Here is a 14511-nt window from a genome sequence, read left to right on the forward strand (position 1 = left end):
TGTGGTGTCGGGGCTGGGCAGTGGTCAACAAACCAATTTGTTGCATAGAGAGTAAGAGCAGAGGGAACCAATTTAAAGTAGCCACTGTTGGATGGTAAATGTTTGCCGTCGACTCCACTGACTACTTTAAAGTTAAAGACGTGAGGAACCATATTTTAGTTTGTCTCACAGGCTTACAATGCCTCTGCCAGCATATACTGATAGCCTGTTGGTGCCAAGACCTGTTTAACTTTTTTTTAAACTGCTGCATCCCACCTGTCATGCTAAAATCACATCCTGTGTAATTACAGGGTAGAGAGAGATCAGGTGGCAGGCTGTATGGCTCAGACTGACAGCAGTGAAATATCTCTAGAGTCACATTTTTACAGTCAGACAAGGGTGTGGATGTGGGTTATGCTCCTATTAGTTAGTTCATCCCCCACTCTGAGCCCAAGACACAGACCTTTATGTAAATCTGACCATTTTCAAATCTTGTTTGTCCCCACATCAATTAAAATTTCAGTTTTGCAATAGCATTGTGCAGTTCTCAGTTTTCTCAGATTTATTTGTGTGTTTTATGCAGATTTAGTGCAGTATGAGTAATGTGCAGTATGCATTATAATTGCATTTTTCATTGGTATGTACTTCTCTGTTCACATATGAATTACTCCTTGCTGGTATGTGTTTTTCTGTATTTGTCAGTACTGCTGTAGCTGCACTTGTAGTCCAAGACTGTGTCTGTAATCATACCTTACTCATACTCTTGTCTCTGTCTGCATCTCCCTCATCCGTCTGTATCTCTCCTCTATATTGCTGCATCTCCCTCTGCTCTCTCTGCAACTCTCCTGTTTCTGTATACATCTCCATCTTCTTTCTCTGTCTCTCACTTCTGCATCTCACTCTACTCATTTTGCATTTCCCTCTACTCTTTCTGTTTCTTCCTCTTCTATCTTTTTGCATCTCCCTCTAATCTTTCTTTATCCCCTTTACTTTCTGCAACACCCCTGTCTCTGTTTGCATCTCCCTCTTCTCTGTATCTCCTTCTTCTATCTCTTGCATCTGACACTTTTACTGCTTCTCCCACTATTCTTCTCTGCATCTCCCTTGTCTATGTCTGCATCTCCCTCAGCTATCTTTCTGCATACCCCTCTCTTCTCTCTGTATTTTTTGCCTGGGTAGACATCAAAACTGGAATTGCCCTTTGGGAAAAATAAAGCCTGAATCTGGTTCTGAATCTGCATCTCCTTCTATCTTTCTGCACCCCCTTCTACTCTGTCAGTATCTTCTGTCTGTACTTCCAATTTCTCTTTCTGCAACTCCGTTTTTGTAGTTCTCAATCTCCTCTCCTCTCCTACTGCATTTCCCTCTTCTATTTTCTTTATCTCTCCCTGTTCTTCTCCTGCATGCCTCTCTTTTCTTTTTAAACCCTGACAGAGTTTTGGCAGATGACTGTTGAATCATGAGTCGACTTTGTACACGGTTTCTGCCTGTTAATAGGAAGATTTTCCTGCTACTGTAACTTTGCTAAATGTTGCTTAATGCTGAGCGCATGGTGGTTTGATGTTGGGTCTTTACAAATAATATAACAAAGAGTATGGTCTGGACCTGCCCTCTTTGTAAAGTAGCTTGAATTTGCACTTTACAAATAAATATTGATTGATTGATCTTCTTTTTGCACAAACAAATGAGATAAGGCATGTAAATATGTAGCATTATTTGACTAAATCCCTTGATCCGTGGCCATTGAAGCTGCCTGTTTTAATAGTGGGTCAGTGAAGATGTCACTGGCACATTGTATCCTAACATATCATGTTGTATCGTGTCATTTCTTATTGCACTGCACTGTAACGTACCACGCTATTATGCTAACACATGTGAGGATTTACCATCTAACAAAGATAAGGAAACGAGAACCTGTCTTTTGTGTGCTGTTTTCTTTCTATCTCCCTCAGAAACACGTGAAATGAAGTTTTTGTTTCTCTAATTGTCAGAGCATCATAAATCCTTCTTTTCAAAGGATCTAGCCCCTTTGTCTCAGAATAAAAACACAAACAGTCACACCCCTCAGAGGTATTATTACTTTCTTATCTCTGCTCTGCAGTGAGCCCTAACCTCTTTAGTAAACACATATACAACGCTGGTGTCCTCACCACCTCAATGCTCTGACGCTACCGTCTATATAAAGCATTGCTTTACTTTTAAAGATACAAGAAAGAAAAATGTAAACATTATTCAACATAGGGGAGTATCGCTACAGAATGCTTAAATCAAGTTTATTTTAAGCAGCTCAGACTTATTTTTTGCTTGTAATATGTTGAAATTCAGTGTTTTTTCTGGGTTAGGATTATATTAAGTAAGATATTTTGTTGAGAATTAAGATCAAAACATTCGGGCTGATTTTGCATTGAAGCAGCTGAGCTTTAGGCAGTTGAACTGTGATTCATAAATCTTGGTTGAGCCGTCATGTGCTGGAGAGTAAATCAAGCTCACAGCAGGGTACAGTGACGCAGGTCTGCGGTCCAGGAGACCATAAAGCTTACTTGTTTTAATCATCAGCTGCAGTAAAGTTTGGCTGTGTCTGATTGGATAATAACAAGGCTGACGTTTCTCTGATATTTTGTCAAATGTGATTATTTCAAACATTTTATGACTATTTTCTCTGTTTTCACTGTTTCTCTGTTTCCCTCTCTCTGCAGGGCTTCAACCAACAACAAGGTGAAAGAGATGGTTCTGTTAGAGCTGAGCTACGTGAACTCAAACCTGCAGCTGCTGATGGGACAGCTGGAGGGGCTCAACAGCTCAGTGGAGGTCTACCAGAGCACCCAGTGAGTACAACCAGTACAGCCGTTTCTTTGACTGACAGCCACGGCAGCAGCAATATTAGCTCTATCTTTGCTGCCTAGTGAAGACTGTGAAGACTTTCAACTTTAAATGAGGTTTTAGAGCTTCTAGTAAGCAGCAGAGGGTCTCCTGAGCCTGAACTTTTTTTTATTTATGAACTGTTTTATTTATTGTTTAGTGCGTTATTTAGTTTTATATATTTTTTACATAAAATATGTTTAGATCTGTTTTCATTGGGCTTTATCAATGAAGAAATTCTCCATTTTGATTTTTACCCATGATGGATCACTTTTTTTTCTTTGCCTGGGTGTTAGGAGGGCACAGCTTGTCTTAGATACAAACAGGGGGATAGCAAGGAAAAAGTTTAGGAGCCACTGTTGAAAGACCGACAGAAGTTATCATACCATGCTTGGTAAAAAAAAAAGATCACTCTGTTTTCAGCATTTATGTCTTTGAAACTAACTCAGTATACTAAATGAAAAAAAGTTGATATTGCAAAAAGAAATATTTATGAAAAGTTAGACCTTGACAGCTTATTTAGAATTTCTTTTAAATGTATCACATTGTTTTATTCAAATCATGATGTAGGACTGGAATCAAGCTTTCTTTATCTATATAATGTATATTAATACAGCAGAAGTGAAAGAAATGGGAAAATGGATTGTATAAGTTACATAGAGTGATCTGAAAACTAACTGTCACAGTGATGCAAGTATAAAAAGCCCATGTCTAGATTGAGAACATGACTCTTGTATTATCACAGAGTTAAAGGAATGTAGACAAACAATGCTGATTGTCATCCAGATCCGGCTCTGACACGATGTTTAAGTCATCACAAGTTCTCTCTCCAAAAAAAAAGCACCTGATGACAGAGGAGCAGATAAGAAGAGTCTGATGGAAGATGGAGACTAAAGAAGACTAAGGGTTAGCTGTTAAACTGGACCGGCTGGTTCTTTTAGGACACATTACACAGAGGAACAAGGGAACAATGAGGCAAACTTTAATACAAGCGAAGATAAGCAAAGCTCCTCCCAGTCAGTCTTATGAACGGGTGTGTATGGGTGTATGACGCTGGTAGGTTCTGGTGTTTTCTTTCTTTACACAAGAGCCAAGTTTATAGGGTGTGGAGAGAAAGGCAGTATGTATGTCATGAAGAAGCACGTACCTTCTGTCACGTTTAAAGTAACTTTATAGAGTGACTAAACAATTTAATGACTTAATGACAATAGCAAGGTTTAATCAGGCAGACAGAGGTACTGTTTGTGCTGTAAATAACACCTTTCATGACAGATTTCCACAGCATACTGGACTGGAAACTTCACTAAGACATTTAAATGGAATAGCACCATTTGATCCTGCATGTATGGTTTAACGAAGAAACGAGAAGCGTAGGGATGTTCAGGTTCAAGTGCATGAAAAACAACAATTAAACAGAAGAGCAAACTTGATCTAGTAGAACAATTAAATGGGAAATTATTTTTTACTTTAATGATGTGGTAAGACTTACAGGATTACAACTTCGGCAGGAAAAGACTGCAACAAGCAGGAAACATACAGTTGTTTACCACCAAGTGCAATAAACCTGCAATGTCCTGGATAATACATAGTATGTACTTGCCAGCTTTTATTGCCATGTGTGTTTACTCAAGTTAAATTTATGTCTATGGCTCCTTTTATACATTAAGACATGCAGCTCAAACAATAAAAGGCCCAAAGACATGACTGGACCCCTGAAAGGATCAGTGAATGAGATCTGAATTAATAATATTAACAGATGGCCGTCAAAATTATGTCTTTATGGAAGTTTGGCACTGAACTATTCCTGGCTTTCACTTGAAATCACACGCTCATGGAGCTGCCCTCTGACAGGCAAAAATGGCCTCCAACTGCTGTGACTATAGAGAAGCTGATAGTCCTGGTTGCCACTTACATGCTTTAGGGAATTATACATATATATATATATATATATATAAATATATATATATGTTTTCATTTATTTGAGTTGTTATTCAACTGTTTATACTTACTGATTAGGAGAAAAATCCAGGTTATATTTCTACAAAACGATCAGGGAAAGAAAGCCCTAAGAGGAATATTTTTTCTGTACATTTCAGATGACTTGAAGTCTCTTTGTTTGAGGCACATCTGTGTTCAGGTGGCTTTTCTTGGTAATAATACTTGAGATCTCCATAAACCATCTGCCAAAACACAAAAAGAATGCACAGAAACAAAAACACATATGAACCTGCTACATGAACAAAAGTGTGCATGCATATTACATATTTATATATACATGTATGGATATAAATGATAAATATTAGACGCATGTGAGCATTTTTTTTTTAAAGACAAGCCATGGCACACAAACACACTTCTGTCTGGATGCCTTGTTGTCCATGACTACAAATCACAACAGACCTCTGAAGTGAAGGAAAGGTGGGGGGGATCATTGGGGTTATTGGGGGTTTAGGTGATGTGTTGTGGTAACTATGGTGACAGTCTCCATGGTCACTGATGACAGTCTTACCTTTTCCAGCACTGAGGCGCTATGATTAATCTGTAATGATGTAAAAACATACTAACAATTTTAATAGTAACAATAAAATGACCTCACTAGGCCTTTTTAAAAGTCTGACATAAATCTGTAGATGATAAAACCAACTGTTTCTGGCACACCCAGTTAAATTTGTTTTATCGCCAGGTCTCAGTGCTATTAGGATCAGGACTCTTTGACCTGGTTTTAATAATTTATTGCCTAAGACACACTGGCACTCCCTGTTTCAGCCAGTAAGATGGATTTTAGCCCTCAGGAATCTAAGCACATTTCTTAAGAGTATTATGTGTTTTCTTCTGTGATTCAACTGAAAGTGACACCATCCGAAATAATTCACTGAAATTAATATAGAGAGAGAAAAGGAAAAAGGGAGTTTTATGCTAAAAAGTAATGCATAAATATTGGCATCCGTATTTGCCGTCAGCTAAATGATATTAAACATCATATTGGCATCGGCCCTGGTTTTTACAATCAAAGCCTCTGTAATAAACCAATGTGTACATGTTTTTTAATTGTTTTTCCAATGCTGGGAGGGAATTTTGGGCATTTAAATTCAGTTTCAGGACAGGTTTTGGAAAGTTAAAACGGAATATTTTTAAGCTTTGTTGTTATTATTTTAAACAGTTTGCATTAATTCTCTTTCAGACATGAGAAAATTATACATGTTAATTGATTCTTTGTTTTACAACCACTGTACATTTACCCAAAGTAAGTACATTTTTCCCATTCCCAAAAGAATTCACAAAAGATGTGCACAAGCTTTGCCTTTCTAGTTCCATATAGTGGGCTAGATTTTTTGCCTTTATTGGACAGGAAGGCAGGGTGAGGACAGGAAACAAGGGTGGGGGAAGACATGCACCAAGCAGCATGAGGCCTGGGTATCCATCCTGCGCCCATTTCATTTGAGACTGTAGCCTCTGTGTGGTGGCACCTGCTCTTCCAACTGAGCTAAATCAGCACCCAGAGGTCTAGATTTTTCTGCTGAAACTCCCTCCATGTTCTTAAATTTTTGTGGTGTGTTTTGTTTCATGCAAGTGGAACCAGTCTGATGTTCTAGTTTATAGACTGAACTCTTGAATACTCATAGTTAAGCCTAATGGTGAAAATCTGGCAGGAACGAGTGTCTGCAGGGGCTCAGGCAGCTCTTGTAGACCCTGAAACTTTTATCAGGCTGAGCCTGAGGCCTTATCAGGGATTATAAATTGGCTCAGATTTAGAGACACTGGTCCCTTCAGCAGCTGCCTCTCAGTAGTCTTTAGGTCTTAAGTGTCCTCTGTCTGTAGGCATCAGGTGGACTGGAAACACTCATCGTCATTGTGAGGCTCTTGTAGAAACACCTGCTCACTGCCTCATCTACAGACAACAGGCCTGCCTTAAAAATAACGTCACCTGTCCCTTATTGTACGTCTATTTTAAAGAAATAGATCACGTGAAAAGTCTAAGGTGTTCTCGTCATCATTTTCAGCCAGATCAATAAAAGAGAACATATGCAAGAGAATACCGGATATGTTGGGAAAGTCTTCCTGTGTGTTTTCAGTGAGCAGGTGTCTCAGCACGATGACGCTGCAGAGCCACAAAGAAGAGCTATCCTCCTCCTCGTCTCAGCCTGAAATACAAGCTCAGTGTTCAGTAAGAAAACAAAAACAACCTCCTCGTCTTTCTAGCCTTTTCCCACCGGCCCACTGTCACATGAATAGTGTCTTTCTGTTGTTCTTTCTCTCTCAAACCAGATTCAGCTGGTTTTAGCATGAGGTAATGCATAACTGATAGAACATATATGTGAATAGTAGAGTACACGTGCTGAACATGGAATCAGTAACCATATTGAACCACCTCATCATAAAGAGCCCCACTACTGCCGTTTCAGAGTTCTTTTGAGATACTTTAGCATATTCATAAGGATTTATCATCACTTTTTAAACTTATTTGGATATGTATAAATGTGTTAATCACCTTAGGTCCCCTCTATTACTAAGATGCTGTGTGTCGTCTGTCAGTACGTTTACATGCTAAGTAAGTAGTTGAGCTACAGTTATAGCTTAATCCAGCAAATCAACTGTCGTTTACCCAGTATGCAACAGGACGCAACAGAACTTTTTTAAAGACTTCTAAAATCAGCTGAATGGATGACTGATTAAAACACAGAAGTAAAGACAGCAGCTATACAGGCTGCATTAATGAAATGCTACATAAGATATAAAGGAATGAATGGGAAGCACTTGTCTATTATTTGTGAATGTAAAAGACAGGTTATCAAAGCCATGATGTCATTTAAATCTTCATAGATTGACAGATAATCTCACAAAGGCTTTAAGAATAGCCATTGAAGTGATACTTTTACTGTTTTGTAATCAGATTGATTGATTATAAAACCTATCAATTCCCACCTGCCAGTCGACAGATTTGAGGAGGTGAGGAGAAGGTAGTGTTGCTACCAAGCAGTGTATTGCGCATGGGGCGATGAGTTTGCTGGGCAAGACAGTGTGGCGCTCCTGGTATCTGATCATGTGGACTAAAGTCAGTCTTTCAGTCCTTGATCCTTCCAGTCTTACTTTACCCTTGAAAGGCCCAGATGTTGACTGATATCCAGAGGCACTGGCTGGACTCTTCTGGGACAACTTCTCTTTGGTGCATCTTTGGGTATCGGTAAGACCAAGTGTCTAATGCTGATGTGCTCAGAAGAGTGAGGATGGGAAGGATACGGGTGCGGCGGCTGCACTTCTACAGGAACCTGGCCCGCTTGCCAAGGCCTGATCCAGCTCACCGCATACTGGGTGAGCTGGACCCGACTTGTCCAGCCAGGAGGCAACTGCTTGCACCATAGAGAGTCAGTTGGGATGATACCTGAAGATGTGGGTCATGGGCCTGGTGCAGGCCTGAAGGATAGCCATGAGGAGGCCAGAGCTATACGGGACGAGGGTTCACATGGCAAAGTGCTGAACCAGCATGCTCCCATACCTGACCTGACTAAATAGTGTTCAAGTCATCTTCTGTTGCTTAAACCAGAGCTCAACACAACACAGTGCAAGAGATTTAAAACTCCAGTGAGCTTCATGATACCTTCAGATGATCTGATGCAAAAAAAAGTTCTGAAAAAAAAACATTTTTAGGACTCGGTAGGGACTGTTGCAAACGTCAGTACTGAAGATAGACAAAAACTGACTTATAGCTGGATTGCACTCACTAAACAATTGTATTACACATTCAATATTTTTCCTCACATCTTGCAGATCCTAAAGCTGCTAGACGGCTATTTTCCAAGGAAGTGGGTCAGAGTGGATCTCCCTTACTAGGATTAATAAATAGAGACATGAGAGGAAATTTGCATGATGGAAAATCTCATTATTTGAGATTGGAAGAAGCACAAATGGAAGACAAGTAGAACAAAATTAACATGATTCAGGATTCTCGCCCAGTCTTCACATTTTCATTTGTGACCTTTTTGTTGTCAGTGCTAGAATTGGATCCATCAATAAAATCTTAAAGTGATAACACCAGAGGTGCACTTCACTGCGGAGGAAAGGCTCTGTTTCATGTCCTTCACACTCGTACATCCATGATTCCTTTAGAGGTGTCTGCGGGTGAGTGTGTGGTAGGAGGTGAAGAGAGCTTCTAAGAGGCTTTTAGCATTTCCTCACAGGGCAGATATTCCCTCCGATGCCCCCCCCCCTTGATCTGCCAAACCAGAGAAAAGCTCTGAGTGATCTCATCTAGGAGTACTAATGGATTACCAGGCAGCCTCTCTGGCTCTGCCGGAGCTTCTGATGAATGAGGGTTTGTGTGATTCACAGAGACAGAGTGCCAGAGGAATGCTGCCTTATCATCCACTGATGAATGTGAGTGAGGAGTTGTTTTTCCGAACCGTTGGCTCTTAATGTTCAGTTCACTGAAAAAACTGTTCTGCATCTCTGATTCCTCTGATGGAGACCTGATTAGATACATTTGTGATAAGAACATCCTGGTAGCTTGTTTATGATCTCAGTGCTAGAACTGAACTTTGTGCAACTGTTGCTCTCATTTGTTTGAATAACTTAAATGCCTAACAAATCCAGCAGCATCCAACACTTGTTTTTAAAAGGGTCATTTATTTGGCAACACCTCATTCACTCTGCAGCAGGAGGGGGAGGGTTTTTTTATTGGCTCTGTGTGATCAGCAGCAGGTATCTGTCACGTTATATTTCCTCAGAGCTGATAACAAGCTGAACCTGTTTTCCATCTGTCAGCAGCGGGGTCCCCCAGGTTCATACATGTAGAAAAACCATTAAAGCTAAAGCTGCAATCAGAGGAGGAGGTTAACCTGTGTTTTAATGAAAGCCTCTGTTTGCTGTTTCAGAGGCTCAATTAGCACACAAGAAGCAGGGCTGTACCTCCGGAGTGATTAATCATCAGAGGGTTTGGTAGATTTACAACCGAAGGAGACGTAAGGGGCTCCCTGTAAATCCTCACTCCTACAGTGTGTGCTCACAACACCATCTGCCTAATCCAGACTCCCCCTTATTGAAACCATGATCAAGATTATGTCAAGGTTAATCGAAAATGTGAACTTTCTCAAGGGGCAAAGCTGTCCCTGGTGTGATTTAGACCTCTACGTATTATTTACTCTGTTTATGACATTACTTTTCTAATCTTGATTGATCCGTTGTCAGACGGAGTTTCTTGTTTGATATCTCAAACCACACCTCAGAGCCTGCCTTACGTCATCTTTAACCTGTTGATTCAACAGCAGGCTATTGGTGGAAATGTGAGTCCATACATTCGTTATCTATACCACCAGTCTCATTCAGGGTCATTGGGCTGAGGCCAGCTGTCATTGGGCCAGAGGTTGGTAGGTTCCCCATCTGTTACAAGGCTTTGAAATGTGGCATTTTTTTTTAGCCATTATGCATCGAAGTTCATGTCAAATCCTAAATGCTGTTTTTGCAAATTCATCCTCAGCATGTAGTCAGTATTTCTCACTTGTATCTGAGCAAACTGAGTCTGAAGGCTATGTGATTAAGGATCCTGATTCTGGTAATAGATTTTCAGAACATCTGAAAGATTAACAATGTTGTGGATGTCATAATGAATGTATTGGATTGGATGAACATAGGCACCATTTTTTTCTTGTACAACTCTACATAGACACTCAAAAAGCAGCTTTTTAAAAAATGTCTTTATAAAATAATGTTAAATATTATTATACATACCCCATTTGAAAAATTTGGGACATTATGTAGAATGCCAATATAGACAGAATACAGTAAATTGCAGATACCTAAATTTAACTGAACACAGCCCAAACACAATACATACCACTACGTTACATTACCTTTTCTTCTAACAACACTCTGCAAGTGTCCAAGGACTAAAAACTGATTACTGAAGTAAGAGGAATGGTTTCTCTTTGTTTGATGTACATGCTCCATAATGTCCTGACTTTTTTGGAAAAGAGGTTTGTACATTTTCAGTCAATTCTAGCATGGACCAGACAGTTTCCATATTGCCATGTATTTGAAAACATGTACACTGATACCCATAAATCCTGCAATATGTGCTTTTTTTACATTGTGTCTTCATTGGGAAAAAAGAAATTAAAATTAGATGACAACCCAACTGCATATTGCTAGAAAAAATACATCACTCAAGCTCCAGTCTCATAACCCATTGGCGGTCGTCATCTATCATCGTCTGATAGATAATATGTGACCCTCAGACCCTCAGATCCTCTGTGATGGGAATCACCAGAACTAGAATCAAGCAGGGTTAGGCTGGTTTTAGTTCTACAATTCATGCCTGTGGAGAAAACTAGCAGAGAACCTTGTAACCTGCCTGTCACCAGTTAAAGCAATTTTTAAGATGTTTTTCCACAATTTTCTTTTTAGAGTGTACATCTGTTAATATCAATTAAAACAGTTTTTAAATGATTTCTATTTCCTACTATTTGCTACTTAACAGCTCTTTTAATTCATTGAATATCTAGATTTTTTTATTCTTATCTCATATTTTATTTTAGTTTATCTCTGCTGTTTTTATACTTTTGTTTTAACTCTGTAAAGAACTTTGAATTGCCTGTGCTTGATGGTGCTCTATAAATAAACCTACCTTGCCTATGCCTCTGGGTATGGATGCTATTCCTCTGGTCATGCCAGAGTTCATTGTTAAATGACTTTCTGACATTTGTTGGATGGAGGTTGGATTAATCATTTCTGAGGCATTTCTGGTTGCAATACAGTCACAACACTAACTGGCTTTTGTGACAGTATCAAGCAGATTTTTTGCTTAAATTAAAACTTTTGATCTATGATTGTTTAATATGTTTTGTGCAGATATCTGTAAGAGATAATAGCAATCAACCTGCCTGCTGTCCACACGAACTGTACACCGAAGTCTGCTGATACAGCTGGAACTACAAATACATTACAAATGGACACCAGACTTGCTATGGCTGTAGGTAGAGTTGGTAAACTTTCAGCTAGAGGGTCGTAGGTTTGATCCCCAGCTCCATCACATGTTGACTGGTCTGCTCCCACTGCTGCATCAGAGCTGTGTAAATGTGGAGAGAAATGGTTCATGTGATGTGCAGAGTAAAAAACGCATTGAGTAATCAAACAGCTAGAAAAGCGCTGTAAAACTCAAGTCCAGACTTCCATGTACAGATTCCACATTTTTATGTGAATCCTCTAAGTAAATCAAGCTCTAATGTTGGTCATAATTCTTTCTTTGTTTCTGTTTTTCTTGCAGGGAAACAGCCAACATACCCCTCATTGCTTTGGGTCTAAAGGAGACTAAAGAAGTTGATTTCTCCACTTTTTTCAAGGTACAGAAGCACTGACCAAGGTTTATTATGCTCCTCTGTTTACAGAAAATGCAGCTCATTGCATTTGCAGGTTTATTTTGGAAATAAATGATGTATTGTTTTCTTTTAAGATGATATAACTTCACTTAGTTAAGGAGTAAAACTGTGGTCAATAACTTTTTGATAATAAGTTAATTTTGAATTGGATTAAATATTAGATTTGACTGAAGGACGTCCTTTATGCCATTAATATTAAACAACACCGTCATTTCTTTATTAAAAGTGTGACAGTCCCAAACATGATGAATGTGTTGATACAGAATGTGTGAACAAGAGCTTTCTAAGTGAAACTAAATCACAGAAAAATGTAGAAAACGGGACACAAATAGGGCTCAGTCACAGCACCACATTTGACCCACATTGTTTTTAAATAAGGATTAATTTGGAGTAAGGTTTCAGCCTCCTATTTTGGAGTATTTGGGTCACACACTGTCCGTTCTGCACACCTGTTTGTTATTTGTTCATTCAAAAAGAATCCATCACCTGATTTGTCTCAAACTGGGTCATAGTAGACACTGTGAGCGTTACCAAGCAGCTCTGTATTAACTGGAGAACATCGTAAATATCCTGATGGCATATTTACAGTGTGCAGCATCCTGCTCTGCTTCACTGGCAGGCATCATGAGAGGTGGATCTCTGAACATTTTAAATGCTGCTCTACTTTTTGACTGTAAGCACACCTAAGTTTTAATGATCTAGTGTCTCCTGCCTCTGGCTGTATGACGACTATCACCTGCCTTCTTGGCATTACAGGTGAAAAATGGCGTGCAGAGGTGGCCTAGTTATGAGAGGTGCGAATGAGAAAAATCATATCCATAATGTCCTGAGAACTGAATTGAAGTTTGTTGATTGTTTTATCAGGACTTCATCTTGGAGCACTACAGTGAAGATGCAGACAGTTATGAAGATGAGATTGCTGACCTCATGGACCTTCGACAGGTAGTAAACACTCACTGTCAGATGTTTTAATGTTTGTTTACACACGTTTTTAAAATAATACAAGTGTTACATAAATTATTCCTAGAAACATACAAAGGATGAATACAAGGACTGGAAAATGTGCATAACATGACGTAAAATGTATGCTGCAGTTGTGATGTTTGTTAGATTTCCAAGATGATGGATGAACAAAGTTAGATGTCATAGTTAGACAGTTTCGCCTTTTTTATCAGTGCTACATATCCACAGTAGCTAACAGGAAGTCAAGAATTACCAGGAAGCTGATTAGAGTGTAACCTTGTACCAAATAGGTCAATGTGGATTGTAACGGTAGCTCACTGGATGCAGGAGGAAAACACGTACACCTCCATGCAAATTTACCTGATTATCATCATCTGCTTTCAGTGATTACCTCACCACAACTTCACTGGACCTGCTGTAGGTGGATGGCAGGAAGAAGTTAATTTAAAGGTCATACAACCCCAGTGCCATAAAATGATGTTAAAATGTAAATAAAAACAGTGCAATTATTGTCAAATCTCATAAACCTTTATTTTATTCACAATAGAACACAAACAACATATCAGAGGTTGAAACTGAGACGTTTTAAAATATCATGAAAGATGGACAGAGCCATGTTTACCATTGTGGAGCATCCAGTTGCTGGAGTTTTTGGAGAGGAATGTTGTCCCATTCTTGTCTGATTTTGGGTTCTAGCTGCTCAATAGTCCTCAGTCTCCTTTGCTAGATTTTTCATTTTATGATAGGCCAAATGTTTTCATATTCAGCTTTAACTTACATTTGTGGGTAACATTGCAAACTGTATTGACAGACAGTGGTTTCTGTAAGTGTCCTTGAACCAGTGCAGTGATTTCCAGTACAGAGTCATGCCTGTTTTTAATGCAGCACCACCTGAGAGCCCAAAGATCACAAGCATCTAACATTGACCTTCAGTCTTGTCTCTTGTGCACAGAGATTTCTCCAGATTCTCTGAATTGTTTGATGATATTAGGGAGTGTAGACAGTGAGATATACAATGCCTTTGCAATTTCAAGAATTTAAAAGGTTAAAGAGGGGGTATTATACTTTTCCGATTTTTAAAACATAAATATAAAGTCACAATGTTGGATGTCCATACTCCACATATGCAAATTTTCAAACCGCAAGATAAACGTATGCGGCAGTAATCTTGGAATTAGCGTGTAAACTGATGAAAATGGTTCGTTGAAAATCTCTGTTAAAGAGACAGCAGTGAAAATGAAACGTTTCAAATGGAGGTTAATATAAGGATTTTTCAGTATGCCAGTGTGAGAAACATGAGGAGTTTTTTGAGCTGTAAACCATGTAATGCTACTACGTGGGT

At 39.1% G+C, this 14511-nt stretch overlaps 1 protein-coding gene across 1 annotated transcript in view; it reads left to right on the top strand.

Annotated features, from left to right (window-relative positions):
- rhpn2 (rhophilin, Rho GTPase binding protein 2) overlaps window positions 1-14511 on the top strand; it is a 54654-nt gene that overhangs the window by 23083 nt on the left and 17060 nt on the right. The window contains exons 3-5 of the mRNA XM_041794931.1: window positions 2676-2804; window positions 12095-12170; window positions 13071-13148. Of these exons, the coding sequence (XP_041650865.1) occupies window positions 2676-2804; window positions 12095-12170; window positions 13071-13148 (283 nt within the window). The remainder of the gene's footprint in view (window positions 1-2675; window positions 2805-12094; window positions 12171-13070; window positions 13149-14511) is intronic.

The sequence above is a fragment of the Cheilinus undulatus genome, linkage group 1, assembly GCF_018320785.1.
Source record: "Cheilinus undulatus linkage group 1, ASM1832078v1, whole genome shotgun sequence".
Lineage (NCBI taxonomy): Eukaryota > Metazoa > Chordata > Actinopteri > Labriformes > Labridae > Cheilinus > Cheilinus undulatus.